Genomic DNA, 19,709 nt, shown 5'->3' with positions numbered 1-19,709 from the left:
TAGCCAGTGCTTGAAATGACATTAGAAATGGCTATACTTATGACCCTATAGCACATCTTTACCACTGAGAAGTCTGCACTCTAACAATGTAAAGTATTGCATCCCTGCTGAGAATTGCTGAGACTCTTTTCTTCAAATATAAGAAGTTTAGGTTCTTGGTATCCGAAAGGACCTGCCCATTTAAGACAATGCTGCCATCCTTCCCTGGGTGCCATGTCCAGCGTTCCCCCAGTGTCGGTTTAAGTCGAACCCTCTTGTAGCAGGTCGCAGGAGCTCCAGGGTGTTGGTGCCTTTACAGACTGGCTAATGACTGTTTTTGGAGGGTAGAATCTTAATGTAACTGCTCCACTGTGCTCTGAAATCAAAATGCACTTGTGCAAATATTGCAAGTGTAAATTACGGCACCCCAGCAATGTTTGAATGATGGCATTCCAGTATTAAGGGAAAGCATTGGCATAACCCTTGTTTTCATGAGAACTCTATAGTTCTTTGATAGTTTGTATTTTAAGATTCTTAATTATTTTCCATCCCAACCCCAAATGAGTAGGGTTTTCAATGTCTGTTTATTTTCCTAATTTAAACAATACAGACAGCAATATAAAAAATGTAGGTAATTGTCATTTTTTACTTTTTATGACTTAAACTTATGTTTTTTGGTCGAATCTGCGTTTCTTGCAGTTTGTGCAATACGTTGGAGGTAAAAGAGGAGTGTTGCAAACATGAATATCTTCATTACAGTGCTGCGTCTGTAATATTATGACAAAATGCAGTTAATAGCACACTACCTCTACCCGTGAACGTGTGCAAACCTTGATCTCACACTTCGAAAAGGGATACAAAATAGTGCATCTATTTCAATGCATCCGTCGTTTTTGTGGTTTGCATTTCGTTTTGTTTACAGGGAAGCTTTGATCTCCTTCCACGTGCTGTAATGATATTTTCTATCTATTTTTGCAACACAACCAATCATAATGGATGCAGACTTTCGAAACTCTTTCTTCTTGTCTTTTGGTTGTTGCACTCACCATGACTGTAAGTGGCTGAACTCACTGGCTGTGTTTGCTGTCTCCCTCTACAGGATCCTTTAGATCCAACACGAACTGTGATAGTTATTCAGTCTCTGGTGACCGGGGGAGTTGCAGAACTGACTGGTGAAATACTGCCTGGTGATCGCTTGGTCTTTGTTAATGACACCTACTTGGACAATGCCACTTTGGAGGATGCTGTAGAGGTCTTAAAATCGGTTCCTCCAGGGACAGCACGGTTTGGCATCTGCAAACCCCTAGTGGTAAGCATCTATATCTTGAATTCTGAAAGTGATCAGAAAGCTGAGAAAAAGAGCAATAGCTTTGGACAACTTCAGAATCCTCGCTCCCCGCCCTGTCCATAAAGGCGATGTAATAAAAATGTAAAAAAATGGAGCATTGTTTTAAATTTTTGCCTGATTATTTGCTGACATAGCTTACGTTTGTGGTTCTCTTTGCCCTAAACTTATCCTCCTCCTTCGCGTCAAATGCAAAGTAAGGACTCCGCAAATGTGACGTGACTGCAGCTTGAGCTTCGCAAATGCTCCTCGTAACAGGTCATCTTATTGGAGGGACTGGAAGAAGGAAAACTATGTAGCCATTTGCTCATAAAGTTGAATGTCACCACCACATAGCATGGCATCATCATGAACTGTTAAATAGTGCTTTCTTTGAGACTGATCACATTGGAGCTTCTTTCAAATTGTAATATCATTCCAGTCTGGGGTTCAGTAATACCAGATGTGTCAGTCAGTTGTTGATGATTGTTTACAACCATAAGGCTAACTTGTGCAGTCGCTGAGACGGAGAGGATGTGTCTAAACTTGTCTGGAGAGTTCTGTAGCTGCCTCAGCAGCAGGCATGGAGCCAGCTTCACTGAATTATTAGTAGGACCCAGACCCTGATCACATAAATAGCTCCATTACTTTCGAATGCCTAGCACCGCCAGTGAAATTCCCTGAACTATAATGTCATATCCACATGGAAAGACTCTAAAATAATACATGTCCATAGATTCTTGACACTACGTAAACCAATGACTTTATCGCCAACCACTCCCAGAATTCTCAGGAGTCCTTCCATGAGCTCAGAAAGCATGGAAGAAGTCCTTCAAAGTTGGCGGGGTTCTTCGTAGCAAGATGGCACTTGTTTACTACATGCAATGAGACAACACTTTCATGTCCTTCACCTTAATGAGCCGGGGTATACTTTCCAGTCAAACCTGAGGTAGACCCTTTGCTCTCTCAGTCGATGTATGGCTGTGATTTCTGATCAGGTTTCCTTTATTTCCTAGCGCTCTAAAGCAGCTGCTTGACTGAGTGAGCACTGTACTAAATAACAAACTAGATTTTAGCACACAAAGAACTTAAAAAGAACATGTAAAAGTACATATTAAAAACGGATATGTTTTTTTACATATTAATGGGTATGTGAGCTATAAAAATGTAGTGGGTGAGGAACAAGCTTAGCTGGTATGCTTAAAAAGGCCTTTTACATATACATATTCTGAGTGTATGTAATTTGGTGCTAGCTTTGTGTGATAAAAGTGAAAGTTGGATTACAATTGCAACCATACAGTGTGTTCATGTCAGCGTTTAAGCAAGCCAGTCATCCTATTTACAAACGGGTGTAGCTTAGTCAGTGTGGTGTGGGTGGGTGAGTCTCAAATTTCCCAACTAAAAAAGCAGTGGGGAGGAGGAGCCTAGCGCGCAACCAAGATGGCCGCGTAGGTGCGAGGCTCCCGAGGACCTCCGCGACCTCCTACGAATATCCTGACATTATCCTGCCCTGGATGAGGGGACTAGGTTGGTGAACCTGAGCTGAGGTGGCACCCATTTCCCGCTTCCGAATCGGACCTCGGACACCGGAGTGAGCACCGATTGAAGTGTGCGGCCTTCCCCTCGCCGGACTCCGGATTTGCGCAGTGGGGTGATCCAGGGACAAAGTGAACAACAGCGGCAGGCAGGGCCTGGCGACTCGCGTGCCCCGCACTTTCGCTTTCGCACCACCTTGTTGTCTCTGCAAGGTTGGGTCGCGGAGCCCTTGGTGTTGGTGTGGTGTGGCCTTGCTGGGAGACCCTGCCTGCCTGCCGGCTGTGTCCACCCCGCTGCCCCGAGGGGGCCCCCCCGGAGCCTGTGTCTGCTTTCCTGCCCTACACGGCGTGGCTGGTGTGACTGGGAGACTGGCGGCCATGGCCACGAAACAAGATGGAGACCGGGTAAAGACCAAATCGACCCGGCGCGGTGCCGTCCATCAGGCCAACAGTATGGACCGCTATACCCTCCAGAAGGGATCGCCCGATGGACCGCGCAAGCCCCCTGAGAGTCCTCCTGATACCCCAGACCTGCCCGCAGATTTGACTCTGCGAGATGTTATGGGCGCCATTGCCGAGATGAAGGCCTCGGTGGGCCAGCGGTTTGATACACTGGCGCAGAAGATTGACTCGGTCCTTGTGGATGTTGGCCTGGTGAGGGCCGATCTTTCCAAAACCAATGACCGAGTAGATTCTTTGGCCCACACCGCATCGGGCCTAACGACAGATGTGGCGGCCTTGCAAACGGAGGTGCGCCGGCTTAGTCGGGCGACGGCGCTAATGGATCGGCGCCTGGAGGACTCCGAGAGTCGGGCACGGAGGAACAACATCCGCATTATCGGGGTGCCCGAGGGACGGGAGGAGGCGGCGGCGGATCTTTTTGTGGAGGACCTGATTGCTACCCATCTCCAGCCACGGGGGCTGAGCAAGTTCTTCGCTGTGGAGAGGGCTCACAGGGTTCCCGGGGGTCGGCCTAATGTCGGAGCCCCTCCGAGACCTCTCATCGCCCGGATTTTCAATTTTCGGGATAGAGACGCTATCCTGCAAACCTCCAGACTGCATGGACCGGTCAAGCTAGACAATATGGAGGTTAATTTCTATCCTGATTTCACTCCAGCGGTCCAGAAGCAGAGACTGAGCTTCCTAGGTGTCAAACGCCGTCTTCGGGACCTAAACCTCAAGTATGCCATGCTTTTCCCGGCCAAGTTGCGTGTGGAGGTGGATGGTCGCACGCATTTCTTTGATCGTCCCGAGGCGGCCGGGGACTGGCTGGATACTCTGCCCGGGGATCGTGATCGGGGGGGCGGGGGGGGGCGGCGGGGGGTGACGGCACGCTGGATCAGGACTGAGGGTCTCATAATGGGCCTCACTCTGGACGAAAATGATGCCACTTTTAATTCTGCGTCAGTTTTTTGTAAGTTCCCCTCCTATGGAGGTTGTGTTGGGTCTCTTGGGGGTTCTCCCTCCTCCTCTAGGGGGCTTAGTTAGTCTAACTATATATGGGGCGACAGGCACACTGCACGTTGGGGGGGCTGTTTGGGCTCATGCAGGGGTGCAGGGAGGGGGGAGTTCTGTTGGGGTGGGTGGGTTGGGATGGGGTGTTGTTCGTTCTTACCACAAGGCAAACGTATTATTGTGTTGGTTTTAAGGTGCTCTCCGGGGTACGAATGATGGCTCTTGTATATGATGGGGGGTAGGGAACTAACTTTGTTATCCTGGAATGTGAATGGACTGGGGGACAGGATCAAACTGGGTGTGGTCCTGCAATTTTTGAAGCGAATCTCGCCTGATGTTGTCTTCCTGCAGGAGACGCACCTCATTGGTAACTCCTTCTGCGCCATGAATCGGCGTGGATATCGCCTAGTGGCTCACTCGGGCTTTACGTCCGGCTCACGGGGTGTGGGCATCATGGTGAAGAACTCGCTCCCGTTGGAGATTGATGAGGTGCTCCACGATGATAGGGGACGCTATACGGTCTTGGTGGGAAGACTGGAGGGCAAAGTGGTTGTCTTTGTGTCAATATACATCCCACCGGGGCTGCAGTCGACCACCTTTGCGGACCTTGGGCGCCTTCTCCTTGGCCTTCCGGGGGGGCTTTTGGTTGTGGGGGGGGATTTCAATGCGGTGGTATCTGGATCTTTGGATCGTCACCCCCCTAGGGACCTCCCCCGGGCACAGGCGTGGCTCCCCGGCCTCTTAGATACATTTGGATTAGTGGACTGCTGGCGTTTAAAACACCCCGCGCAGTTACAGTATACTTTCCACTCGGGAGCCCATGGTAGCCTCTCACGACTAGACTATGTCCTTGTCCTGGCGGCCTATGTTGGGAGGGTGGGAGAGGTACGCCATTTGCCACGGGGTATTTCGGACCACTCCCCGCTCCTACTGCACTTTGATGTCTTTCCGAGGGGTGAGGGTAGGGTGGTCCCAATCAATCCTTGGTACCTGCGCGACCCCTCCATTCGCGCTGCATTGATTAGATCCCTTCAGCGATATTTTGATGAGAATGTGGGGTCTGTGCCTTCGGCCATACCGCTATGGGAGGCCTTCAAGGCAGTACTCCGAGGAGAGGCCCTATCCCTCATTTCCCATGCCCGGAGGCGCGAGCGGGAGGAGGTGACCCGGATGGAGGCTGAAATAGCCGAGTTGGAGGGGAATCTAGAAGGTGGGGTGACGGATGCTGCATTACATGTCCTCCAACTCAAGCAGGCGGCCTACAGGGCCCTCGTCACGGAGGCGGCCAGGGGCCTCTGTAGAGAGCAACAGGGGCGTTTGTATGATGTGGGTGATAAGGCTGGTAAGCTTATAGCGTGGTTGGACAAAAAAGAGAGAGCGAATCGTGTGGTCCCGCAGATGGAGAAAACGGATGGTGTGTGTGTGACCGAGCCAGAAGAAATTGTCTCCTGCTTTGCGGATTATTTCCATGGGGTGTATTCCCCGGTGTCTTCCTGCTCGGAAGAGGATTCCCTCGCCCTGCTCAGTGATATCGCGCTGCCCTCCCTTTCCGGGGAGGACAGGGTGTCGTTGGACGCCGCTCCCACCTCCGACGAGATCGCCCTCGCCATACGCTCGGTCGCTTCCGGCAAGGCCATGGGTCCGAATGGTCTCCCTATCGAGTTGTACAAGTTACGACCGGATACGCTGGCACCCCACCTCCGGGCTATGTTCCTGGCGGCACACTCGGTGGGCTCCCTCCCGCCGGACCAGCGTCTGGCTACAATCGTGGTCATCCACAAGGAGGGGAGACCTCGGAACCGGGTTACATCCTATCGGCCCATCTCGCTGCTGAATGCGGAGCCCAAGATTCTCGCTAAGGTACTGGCCAATCGGCTGGTCGGCGTGGTGGGCGATTTGGTTCATCAGGACCAGTCTGGCTTTATTCCTCATCGCAACACGGCCCTTAATCTGCGGCGTTTGCACGGTGTGCTCGCACGTGCCCCGTTTATACGGGAGCCGGCCATTTTGGCGTCCTTAGACGCAACCATGGCGTTTGACACGCTTGAATGGCCATATATCTGGGCGATGCTTGCGAAGTTTGGATTTGGCCCAGGGTTCATCAGTTGGGTCAAATTGCTGTATTCGGGCCCATTGGCGCAGGTGGTGGTGAACGGAAGAGTATTGGCTCCGTTTGAGCTGGGCCGAGGCACTCGACAGGGCTGCCCCTTATCGCCGCTCCTTTTTGCACTTGCCTTGGAGCCCCTGGCGGAGTGGCTGCGGTGGGAGCCTTCCATCCGTGGTCTCCGCTGGACCCCCGAGTATGAGGACCGTGTATCCTTATACGCTGATGACATCCTCTTGTACCTAGCTTCCCCACGTAAATCACTCATAGTACTAGTTGATGTTCTGCATTCATTCGGTCGTAACTCCGGTCTGGTCATCAACTGGGCTAAATCGTGTGTGTACGTTCTCTCTGGGGAGGCTCCTATCCTCCCGCGGGGCTGTCCGATCCAGGTCGCCCCGCAGGGATTTAGGTACCTGGGTGTCTTCATTACTCTGGACCCGGAGGCTCGGTATGATCGGAACTTGCTTCCCCCCCTCCAGCGTCTGAAAGAGGATGTCGCGCGCTGGCGGCGTTTGCCGCTTTCGCCGCTCGGCCGGGCGGCATTGTTTAAAATGATGTCGTTGCCGCGTTTCCTATACGCGTTACAGAACACGATGGACCTTGTCCCGGCGCGCTACTTCCGAGAAGTGGAGAGTTTGCAGCGCCGCCTGTTCTGGGACGGGAGGCCACGTATTGCCCTGTCTAAGCTGACGCTCCCCTGGTATGATGGGGGGATTGCCCTCCCGGATATTAAACGGTATTATTGGGCCTCCCAGCTAGCCGCAATTAATCAGGGCCTATATGGGCCAGCCTTAAACCCTGCGTTTGAAATGGATAGGATGCTACTTCCAGGTGGTGACTATAATCGAGCGCTCTACTCTAGCGCGCCCGACGCTCGCCTGACGGGCCCCACGCGTGTCATGGTGCAAGTGTGGCACACGGCTAATGCTGCAATGGGGTGGAAGGACCGTTTGACCCGGGCGTCACCACTATACGCATCTGAGCGGTTGGGCTCCTTGTGGACCTCGAAGGGCTTTGAGAAATGGGATTTTATAGGCATCAGCAGAGTGGGGGATCTCTGGACGAGGGGAGGATTTAAAACGTTCGAGATGCTACAGACGGAATTTCAGTTGCAGGGCAGCGAGTACTTTCGGTACTTGCAGGTCCGGCATGCGCTGGGCTCCGTCTTTCCGGACGTTGCCTCCATCCCGGAGTGCTCCCCCCTGGAGGATAGAGTGCTGGACGGACACGTCCCTGACAGCACGATCTCACTGATCTATAAAAAACTAATCAACGATCGCTCAGACTTGCTGACTGCCCTTCGTGAGGCTTGGGTAGCCGATGGGCTGGAGCTGGACGACGAGGACTGGATCTCCGCGGTGGCCTCCCCGAAAGAGGTGGCCATACCGGCTCGCCTTCGTTTCGTCCAGCTCAAGATACTCCACAGGGTCTATATGACGGGGCCAAAGCTCCTGCGTATGGGCTATGCTGAGGACGGTTTGTGTAAGCGTGGGTGTGGTGCGCTGGGGACCTTTTTGCATATCCTTTGGGAGTGCCCGCAGGTGGAGGGATTCTGGCGAGGTGTGCATGAGGTGCTGCGAGTGGTCACGCATGTGGCGCTGTTGCCCGAAGCGAGGAGATGCCTGTTGAATGTGTGGGAGCCTACCGACTACTCGGTGCCGCAGACGTGGTGGGTGACTCTGGGATATATGGTTGCCAAGCGTGATATTGCCCAGCTGTGGGGATCCCAGAGCACCCCGACAGTCTCGGCCTGGAAGGAGCATATGGACTGGTGCATGTTTCGGGAAAAGGTGGTGTATGTGGCGAGAGGTAAGCCTGCGACATGGGTGAAAGTGTGGGGCCCCTGGAACGCCTACCGCGGGGGAATCTGTGCTCCACCCCTACTGCCTGATCCATCGCCGGCCCCGTCCCCTTAGCCAACTCATCCCCCCGGTACCTGGGCATCGGGTGTCCCCAATTCTAGTTCTGATCTCTCCCCCCCCTCTTGAGACTCCTATAGGTGGCTAGATTCCCCCTCTAGGGGAGCACGTGTTGCTATTTCGATTGAGGATTGCCTTGTGGGTTTGTTTGTGTTTGCTGTGCTTTAAATTTAAAATGGAACCGTAGGATGGGGTCTGCATAATGTGACACGCAACGATGTTATCTCCTGTAAATGCTCGGCAGCGGCACCATGTGTTTTACAAATGTATACCGTATGCTCCTTATATTGCTAGCGGCCGGCCGGAAGGTTGTAGGCCCATACTTGTAAAATTTTTTGAGTCCTGTAATAAACGGTTTCAAAAACAAAAAAAACAAAAAAAAAAAAAAAAAGCAGTGGGCGGTAGGGTGGAGTGGTGAGATGACCAAGGTGCGTTCAGCCGGGTTCGTTTTCGACACTCTGGCTGGAGGATCGCGGCCGCGACCCAAGTTATTGGACGAGACTTTTTTGTGCCTACAGCACCACTCGACCAAGACTTTGACGCAGGACTCCCAAGACTACTGCAAGGCACCTGGAAGCCTCCTAACTTGAATGTACGATTCGGAGCTCCCTGATGTAAAAGCCTCCAGAGGGCTCTCCCCCTTAGCATGTACTGCTCCTTAAAGGAGGGGTGACTTAGCAGCCCCTTAGGTCCCCCTTCCTCTAAAGTTCCCCTCTTGCTGCCAAGGCTGGCCATTTAACTACGTGGGTGACTAATGTTCCGCATCGTCCCGAAGAGGCCACAAAGCATAAGGCCGAAACGCATTGATCCACATAATCCAGGATGAGCGCCATACAACAAGAACACATACACACTAAGAATGTTACTAAGCATTGTCCTATAGATTACTGCTACAATGTTTAGTTTCATGCAATTGATTTGTATGTTATATGTGCAGTTTTGTTAGATTTCAGCGTTTATACAGCATTTAGACAGCATTTTACTGCCAGCCTAACAATGGCACATTGTCAGTCACTGCGGTTATATTGTTCACCTAGGTATATTTTGTTTGTATTGAGATGAATTGTTGTCTTAAAGAACTGTAGTTCATATATGGCTTATGTCTTTTTCAATCAGTCGTCCTATTGTGTTTTGTAAACATGAAAGTAAAGTTGAACATGTAAACACCTGGTGAGAATTTCCATTGTCATCTGTTGCCTTCTTGACTGTAGCACAGCAATGCCTCTACCATTTACCTGAAACAGATTATTTGAATAATAATCATTTGATTCCAAAGGGTGACATGCTTACTGAGGTGACAAATAATAAGATTCCCTCTGGTCTGACTAGAATAGATTTATCCTGCTAGAGCTCATTTTTTAAGTTTATTTTCCAAGGTGCGGGATCGGCTGTTTTGAAGAGGAACAGGGTCGGTACTGATTTGCTTTGGGTGAGCCTCTGTCTAGAGTGGCACATTGGACTAAAAAAGATAAGTTGGAATGCTACCCCCAAACCGCTGCCACCGGTTAGAATATTTACAAGCATTCATCCCATCACCTTTTAAGTGTTTGATTGCCATTAGTATGCCTGGAAACCTGAGACTGGTGCTGCTTTCCAAGCCTACTACCGCCAACGCTTGTGAATTCCAAATAGTAGTAAATGTGCACCCATTCAATGAGTTTTTCTGGGTGGGGCAGATTTAATATTTTTTTAATAAACCAGTACCTATATAAACTTATGATTCCGCACCCAAAAAAATTAACAAGTTAAAATCTCATTGTGAAATTGTAGTGAGGGCTGCAATTTATATACGTACATTGCTAAGTTAGCACAACCGCGTTAGATATTAGAAAGCCATCTTGCCACTTTTGCTGCTTTTGCACACGACACTGCAGTTACATGTTATTATTTGAGAAATGCTTGCTCGCCTTTTCTTCACATGAGAATGGTCTGTTGTTCACATCCCTAACAGTGAGCTGCGACCTTGGTCTGAACATTGTGTAAAGAAACAGTCTGGGTCGCTAGACGGTGCATGTTTTTGGGTTCAGGTTGATCGGCCCACTATTTAGCCATAACACGCACGCAGCTGCAAATACCTGAGAGTCGAGCGCTTTTAATATTGCAGGCTGCTTGCTTGATTTATTCATTCGGAAGAAGAGCTTTCCCAGGAGCAGAGTATACCTGATCCTGCGATGTGATTCCACTAAGCTGATCTTTACGGTATGGGGTTCCCCATTCAAGCCTAGAGACCTTTTATTAGTCTAATAATAATAATATTAGTTTACTAGCGAAAGGAAGGTGGCTGCAATCCACTGTCATTTTATTATGATTTCTCCTTTCATTTTCTATGGTATTGTAACTATGCTGATGGTTTTGATTTTAATCATTTGTCTGCTTATGTTAGCCAAAGTACTGCATCTTAGGACACAAGGTTTATAAAATAAACTCTTTAAACTTTACCGTGTCCCTGTTTACTCTTGTTGTGGACTGATATGAGAATAATAATGAACAGGTATTTCTGATTCCCACCATACCTGAGAATACACTAAGTCGCTTGTTCTGGGTTGTCTATACATTGGGACCGCCGAGATAAAATCGGATAACGAATGGGACACTGATGCTGGTCGGATAGGGGTTCTGGGTTCTGAGGTGAGTTTTTGGTACACCACAATTCACTGAGGTCCTGGTTTCCTGCGCATAGCTCTGTGCATGAGCAGAATCCCTGCAACAAAATGAGAACCACAAGAAAAACGGACCCAGACATAGGAAACTCGACTCAAGCCGTCAGACCCAACTACCAAGCCAGGAATGCATTTACAGGATGTAAACCCCAATGCTATGACCCTATCTGGGCATGGCAGTTCTCCCTGGTAACTCATGACTATAGTCACATACTACACAACAACCTGGAGTTCCTGCTCCAGGATCACTTACTGTAAAAGTATTATGACTGCATGCATTCTTCTTTGTCTCTGCTACGAGGAGCCTTCATGGTAGAGCTGTCAAATCGGTGCATGTAGGCAGCGATCCATGTTTTCAGTTCTCGCTTTTTACGTATCATTTTCTCAAGTGACTGACAGCCGCATGTACTAAGCCCAAGTTGCAAATAAAGGTGGCTGCACCCGCAAATAAACCAGGCGAGCTGAGGCAGAGCCGAGCCAAGGGCCTACCTAGCTCTAAGAGTCTAAACATGAGCCAAGCCATGAAAACGTTTTGCATGTATATTGTGCAAAAAACATAATGTAAAATATGATATTCTCTTGAAAATAAAAAAAGGTGTATTTCTTTAAATGAAGAAGCGTTTCACCTTGGTACATCAGATTATATCACTGCATAGACAGACATTTATTAAAAGTGATAGTTTTTAAACATGACCTTAGAAACCTTAATGGCTCGCCCCCCGACCCCCCAACGAAAATGTCATTAGTGAACTAAGAGGCAAGTCGGTAGTCTTGAAAACTCTAAACATGGCCTAGATCCCTACTATGGATAGAGCAACATAATAGTCTATTAAATCAAACATGATAGGTGCTTGTAAGAGCACGCATGCTGAACTCAAGTATTTAAAAATGGTCTCATATCTGATACCAAAAAAGAAAAAAAAAGAATTGAGAAACTAAAATCTCTTTCCTCACTTCTATTTCACACTCATTCCTGACAGTTTAATTTTATCGGCCTAAAATGATCCATTGTGTCTTTTTGATTAAGAGCCCTCTAATCCAAGGCCTAGTGTACTGGAGAGTGTTTTCTACAGTGTAATCGAAGAGAGAGAGACATTGGTATGTATCGCCGGAGAAGGTAAAGTGAAATGGAAACACTTAGCACTGCTCAGTGAAAAAGATTATGGGTGTAGGATAAAGTCTGGAAGTTAACCATCCTCTTGGCAATAGAAGCTCAGAACCGGCCAGATTGTGTGCAGAAGAAGATGCTGCTGGTGCCAGCAAAGATGCCAGGTTACAATGGCCCCTGACGCTCATTAAAAAGGTTTCTTCAATATCTGAACCCTAGTGCTACTGATTAAACTCGTTGTGGATCTTTTGTGTGTCCTTATGGCAGTTGAGATTGCTGCACATAGCCGTACACCTCTGCGGTGTCATTTGACGACGTATGGGGTGCCGGACGATGGGATGGCTGTTACTTTTGTGGTGAGCGCTGATGCGTCTTTCCCTTACGAGTTGTTTTACTCTTGGGTGACTTGGCCGGCAGTGGATGCAGACGATGATACGTTTCATTCCTATACTCCCACGCAGCTACCTGCAACCTATACGCCATATAGCACACAAGAAATTCCTATTTCTGCCTGGCAGCATAGCATATGGTTTAATGGTGCCCTTCCCCATTCGGTTACACCGGCTAGAATGGGCCCTTTGTCAATTCCAGGGGCCACATGGCCGGTGCTGGCCGGATTTACGCCTCATCCCCGCTATCTGGGGGTAGGGGTGGCTGAGTTGCGTGTACTTCACACAGCCCTTATTATAGTGCATAGGGCTTTAGTGCAGTACGTGTCACGCAACGTGCAGGTGGGGGCACCTGCTGGTGCAGGACAACCAGCTGAACACCACGCAGTGATTGTTAGTCCTGTTATGGTTAATTCGGTAATGGGCAAGCGCCCCCAAAATAAGGATGACTTACCTTATTGGCTTGCTGAGAAATTTGACCAACTGGAAGCGGTTTTTCCGCATACTACTCCTGTGGAGAAACACAGGATACTCACCATTAGTTTGCCGAAAGACTTAGCCCCAGATATGGTCGATTGTGACAACTGGGGCAAGGTCTTTGCCGCGACATACTCGAAGTGCTTCGGCACTCCGTCTATGTCTGTGCTTCCCTCCGTCATTAAACGTGTACAAGATAATCACGGTGCCGAGGCTGCTGTAGAATTAGGAATGCGGCTTGTCGGGGTGTTCGATGTGGTTGCTTCCATGGTAATGGACAACCTCAAAGGCGATGCTATGCAGTTCCAAGTAGCTAATAAATTGGACCGCGTGGACGAACTCGACAGGCCTAAGGAGTTCGCTAAGATTATTGCGGAAGCTCAGTGCCTTAGGTGTTAAACCAACTGTAATAATTCCTGATTTGATACTACAAACTACGGTGAGCTCGTCTGGTAAAGACGAACGCCCACATTTTCCAAAACAAAATTGGCGGGCAAAGAAACAGGGGAAGCAGCAACAGAAACAGGGGTCTCGTCCTGCCTCACCCGTACAGTCGACTAGTGAAAGCACATATTATCTGCGCGATCGCTCTAGTATTAAGTCACCTGATAGATTTCAGTTTTCTGAACAATGTTCTCCTAGTTCTTCACAGGAAACATCGGCTTCACAGTCCGGTGGCGGAGATCGTGGGAAAGGACGGGGTGCCCAAGGACGGGAGCAACCCCGTCAGACTGACGGTAAAGGCAAGCAGGACCAGTCTGCACGTCAACGACCCCCGTTTTAAAAGAAGAAGGTTGCTGCGCTAACAGCGAGGTATGCCACAGATAGTGCGGACGCAGCTTCAGAACCTGACATGGGCACTAACGCTGCTCGACAGTGCGGCGGAAGTTACAGTTGTGCGACAAGCACTGCGTCCATATCTGGTGGCGACAGCAACTGACACGTTCATTATTGTAGAAACTGCTGACACTAGAGTGGCTCCCCCTGACAGACTATATAATATAGTTCTCTTAATTGAAGGTGACATACAACGTACAATTCAGGGGATTTTTTGGGATAATCTGACCTCTTCGTACGATATTCTATTGGCAGAGGCAGACTAGCCTCCGGCTTTCATTTTAGATGCCCCTAGAGGGGAGGAGGTGATCCTCACTTCCTTTGCGCACACAGTGCCAAAGGACCAAGCTAAGAAGTTCGCCGAGGAGTGGGCTCCGGTACTAGCACCGGCTTTGTATCGTACTCAGGTAGGCTGGGATAAATTGTCCCCGAGCCATGAGATTCCGTTGCGGTCCATGCCCCAGCCACAACCCCAATATCCCCTGCGTCGCGAAGCAAGACCTCACGTCGCGGCAATCCTTGAACAATCGGAATATCAAGGTGTTATTGAAACATGTGTGTCACCAATGAATAATCCTTTATTCACTGTGACGAAGCCTGATGGGTCGTACCGCCTAGTTTTAGATTACCAGCATTTAAACTCTCATTGCCGGAAATGCGCAGTACAGAATACCCACAGTTCTGCTCTCGTCGATAGTCTCGTGAGAAAACGGTTTAAGACCACACTTGACATTTCCAATGGCTTTTACAGCCATAACCTGTCCTCTCTTAGTAGTCAGTGGACGGCGTTTACATCGGGCGGCAAACAAAAACATTTTAAAAGATTACCCATGGGCTATGAAAACAGCCCTGGAGTCTTTGCCGCTCGTGTAGTCTCTCTGTTAGAGAGCATTGACCATGATGCGTACTTGTATGTGGATGATATTTATCTCACAGATGACGAGTTGTGGCCGCATCTGTGTCGCGTTGATCGCATTATTGTTTTGTTTGCAGACTTCGGTTACAAATTCAACTTTGCGAAGTCTCACTTTGCAGAGTATACAGTGTTGTTTTTGGGATACGAACTCAACAATGAGGGTCGAGGATTGGCTCCGCACTTCCTAGAGAAATGCGCATGCCTGCGTGCTCCTACAACACTGAAAAAATTACAATCTTTGCTGGGCTTTCTGAATTTTGGTCGCACGTACATTCCTGATTATGCCCAGCATATCAAGCCGCTTTATGCCTTGGTACAACCTACTTTTTCCAAATCATGCTGGCTGCCGGAGCATTCAGGTATATTGCAATCTTTGCAAGCTGACCTTCTTGCTTCGAAAATACTTACTGACGCGTGATAACCGCACTAACCTGGTAATAAGAATTGTGCCAGGCGCAGTGGGTTTCACGTACTTAACGTTCAATGAGGGTGACACCGTCCCCATTGCCTACAAATCACACCTGTACACTTCGGCTGAACTGCGCTTTTCCTCTGTCGAGAAAGTCTTGACGGCAGTACAGATGGCGCTTCTTAAAGAACGAGCGCTGTCGCAAGGGAAACGCATGTTGGTGGTCACACCATATCCTGCCCTTGAGGCAGTGACCAAAGCGAGTGCACCAAAATTCTAAAGCTTTGCGGCCACTTCCTTGACATCGCCCAATGTCACCTATATCTTTGACGCCTCATTACAGACTCAGGAGTACTTACAGTATGAATTCGTTCATCCAGCTCCTCTGTCTTTGCGCCCGCTCGAGGATTACCATTGTGTCATTTACACTGACGGTTCTGCGCAACCGGCGACTGGATCGAAGCATGCCTATTCAGCGGCCTGCGCAATTGTGGTGGGTACTTTTGTGAATGGTGAATTCCAATCTGATGTCGTGCATACGCAGTCATTGTGTGATTGTACCGCACAGTTGGAAGAGCTCCGTGCTCTGGTTCTCACACTGGAGTTTGCCGATTCTCGCGTCACTACTCTTATAGTGAGTGACTCGTTTTATTGTGTTCAATCTTACAACGACAATCTACATTTTTGGTCTCAAAATGAATACCGTGATTCCAAAGGTAGCACAATTAAGCATAAAATGCTTTGGGTTCGAGTGGCAGAACTTAAAGAACATCTGCCTCTCGTGAATGTTATTCACACTCTCGGTCACCAAAGAGTTGGTGTCCATGCTGTCGGCAACAGCTTAGCTGACGAGGCAGCAAAAACAGCAGTGGCGACCTACTAAGTGGCAGCAGTTACTAGATGCAAAAGTAAGATCGATGATGACATCTTGGCAGATTTGCTGCTACAGAGAAGGGAACTAATTACCTGAGAGGTTTCCCTTCTCGTTACCATTATCACTTAAGTCCTGATAACGTTCCGTTAGTGAGGATTAACGACGTTGGTGACAGATTGATTCCCAACGCGGACTGCAGACCATCTTTAATATTAGCGGCTCACGAGGGCATGGCGTCTGCCCATGCCGGCGTTGCAGCTACTGTATCACTGTTACAACAACGCTACTGGTGGTGCGGTTTATATAAACAAGCTCGCGCTTATGTTATGGACTGTGACATTTGCCAGCAGATTAAACCTTCAACTGCTGCGCGCCCACCACAAACTCAGTTGTACATATCTAATAAACCACTAGGGTGTGTTTATCTAGATCACTGCGGTCCATTCACCTCTGATACTGCGTACAAGTACATCTTGGTTGCAGTGGATTCGTGCACACGTTTTCTGTGGGTATGGCCACAAAGTAGTGCTGATGCCCGTACTGTCATCAGGGATTTGCGTGTCTTTGTGGGAAGTTTTGCATGTGGTACCTTTCATTCTGATCAGGGCCCTGCGTTCGCCTCTAAGGCATACAAAGAAGCCATGAGAAATTTGGGGGTCCAAGTCAAATTTTCGTCTCCCTACCGACCTGAGGGTAATAGTGTGGTGGAGCTAATGAACCGTGACTTAAAGCAATCTTTGACAGCTAGGGTTTTAGGCACTGGCCGGAACTGGCTAGCCCATTTGTATAACGTCCAACGTGCACTTAATAATCTCCCTAGAAGGTCTCTGGGTGGGCGGACCCCATACATGATGCTCTTTGGCATACGAATATTTGTCACAGTCCTTGATGGTCTAGACATGGCGGCGTCAGCCGCACCCTTTGACGTAGATGATCACTGTGCTGTATTGCAGACTCTACAAGAAGCCAGAGACAGTCTAGCGAAGGAACACGTGCCCTCCACATCTGATGCTGCGCTTCAGATTCCGGTAGTCGGCTGGCTACCTCGAGTTGGGGATCTTGTCCGTGAGAAGGTGGAGAACAAGAAGGAGTTTGGCCCCTCTTATCGTGCCCCGGTTCCAGTGCTTGGCGTGCAGGGTACACGAACAATCATTTTACCTCCACTTCCTGGTCGCAAGGATAACAGGTACATCTCTATTGACAATGTCAAGCTACAGCGAGTGGCCGATTCTTCTTAGTATGACTCCAGCAGTTTCTTGCCCTGCGATGCTGAAAAATTCTGTTGTGGCCCCAGCTTCTACCACCTTGCCTGATGTTGCCATCGAGATGCATACAGTTACTGGACGTTTGTTGCCACCAACAGCTGGTGGTCTACCTGAAGATACTGAGTATGCTTATCCTGCAGATGTACCGTTGCCTGTTTTACAATCCACCTCAGTTAACCAGTCACGCTTCTCCTTTGACACTAACTCAATGACTTCCAATGCCCCATCAAAAGTTTCAATCTTTGCTGTCTGGTTTAAAAGACATTTTTTAATTCCCCCTTGGACTTACATTTGGCTGGTGCTCATAACTATTTTTTTGTTCATGTCCATTGGATTTGTGGTGGTGTTTTTTCGTCTTGTGAATGGACACTACCTAAGAGAAAGATCTACAATTAGACTAATTGATGGAACTTTGGCCCCCCACTCCTCATCACATATCATGAAAAGGGACCAGACTTTTGTGAATATTACTGCCTGGCCTGTGTTGGATGGGATTGAGTGGGATGCTGTTAAATTTCAAATTCATGGTCCCACTGAAGTAATCAATGTGCCAAATGTATTTTGTGTTTCTATGGGTGATGTAGTTAAGCAAAGCATCCTCTCAGATGATTGGGATGTTCAAGCCATAGAAGCACTGTTTTCTGATTTGAAATATTATGCTGCGTTTGATGCTGAGGATTTGTATTTAGATACTGCTAATTATGATGAGCAGTTTTGCTATCAACATTATGGCAATCATTTCCTTCACAAAGCCAATGCGTTTAGAAATTTTGTAAATTATACGCAATGGGAACACTGTCCAGCGACTAGGCTGGGCGGCTCCACCACGTTAGTGAACAAATTCACATATTTTTCTGATTTCAGTGTGGCAAATCCTGCCTTCTTTTACTTTAAAGTGGCAGCTGAGTCTGCCTCGAAAGTTAGGCTGACACACACTAAATTGTTATATTACCAAATCCTTTATGGATGATTTGGCAATCAGAGGTTATGATCTGTGGAAAGCAACTATTGATCTTAAATCGGTTTGGGGTTCTAAACCGTGGCAAGTACAGGGAACAGAAGTTTTGCATCTTGCCTGCCTCATCCCGAACCACATGTTATTTTTGAATTCGTCAATTTTTCAGACCACCTGTTTTGGATTGGCTACTTCTAAAAAAATTAAATTCTCCCTCTACTCAGGATCTGGGTGCTTATCCTAATTGGGATAATCATACGGATCTGTCCCTTGCTGCGTTGCAGTCATACATTTCTAACACATCCTTCAATATTTCCAAATTAAATCCGGAAGGATGGTTAATATGGCAAACGAGCTCAGATTCTTGTCAACATCGGTTTCTGGATTTAAATCCGGGGTATACGCAAGTTTGTGTGGACCCCCGTTTTGAATCATCTCATACTGTAACTACCTACTCAGTAGGGAAGTTATGCCAATCTTGGCTGCAACATTCCACCTTAGCATCTGTTAAACTTCATTTATCACAATTACACGACAAAATAGATTTGAATGATTTTGTTAAGGGTCCTGCGGGTGGCAGGTCCAAAAGATAGGTATATGCTGTTTATAACGAAGTTTGGAAGCTATCACAAATTGAAGCTGCATCCAGATTACGAGCTATTGATCAAGCCAATATGGAGAAGGTATTAGCTGTTATAGATAATAGCATTAACACCCTGTCTTCCAGAATTTATACGTTAGATAATATGGTTTCATCTGTTGTTGACATTGTGCAAGATGATGTGTCTGTTTTATATCATGGTCAACATCAATTGCGTTCTATAATGCAGTTTACATGGACATTGCAAACGTTAAAGGCTGGGAAAGTCCCTTGGGATTACATGAATACTTCCACTTTGTTCCTTCCTTTTAATTTAACTGCAAAACAACAGTTCATATCCATGAAAGATGCAACATACTCATTACTGCACATTGAAAAGTTAGAACCTTTGCCTTTCTCTGTTGTCGAATTAAACTCTGCTGTGTGGCTTATCCACGGGTTAATCACATTACTATTTCCCCTGTTTAAGTTCAGTTCCTGCATGAAACATTATGCGCTAGGCAGATATGAACAACTAGGTACTGCCTTCCTGCATGAAGTTTAGTCACTCCCAATCACGTGCAGGTGCGTGAGGGACGGTAAAGAGGTTGACTTGAAAGGTGAAGACAGCACTTCCACTCCGGATCACTCTTTGATATGTCGGCACATTCAATTGCATGGTGCATGTAATGTGCACGCTCCTAATTTAGCTTGCGTCCTGAAAGGGGATCCCAGTGCCAGTCATAACACCGTCATTTACGCTGCTGGCTAACGGTAGTTACTTGCTATTAAATAATGAAGCTTGCTGTGGGATGTTAGTGGGAATTCCCTACATAGTGACTTTATCACAGAGAGTAGTCTGCTGTAACAACGTCCTTTTCCCACCCCCGCATGGACGGCTCGATGTATCCATCTGGCCT

At 48.1% G+C, this 19,709-nt stretch overlaps 1 protein-coding gene across 12 annotated transcripts in view; it reads left to right on the top strand.

The window, feature by feature from the left end:
- PATJ (PATJ crumbs cell polarity complex component) overlaps positions 1–19,709 on the top strand; it is a 1,359,209-nt gene that overhangs the window by 474,326 nt on the left and 865,174 nt on the right. For 10 of the 12 annotated variants that reach the window (XM_085602445.1, XM_085602441.1, XM_085602443.1 and 7 more), the window contains exon 18: positions 1,079–1,288. The exons of the other annotated variants lie outside the window; for them this stretch is intronic. In XM_085602445.1, the coding sequence (XP_085458571.1) occupies positions 1,079–1,288 (210 nt within the window). The remainder of the gene's footprint in view (positions 1–1,078; positions 1,289–19,709) is intronic. 12 annotated transcript variants of the gene reach the window in all.

The sequence above is a fragment of the Triturus cristatus genome, chromosome 4_2 (assembly GCF_964204655.1).
Source record: "Triturus cristatus chromosome 4_2, aTriCri1.1, whole genome shotgun sequence".
Lineage (NCBI taxonomy): Eukaryota > Metazoa > Chordata > Amphibia > Caudata > Salamandridae > Triturus > Triturus cristatus.
Note: the sequence above shows the minus strand (reverse complement) of the source record. Positions and strands in the feature narration are given on the sequence as shown.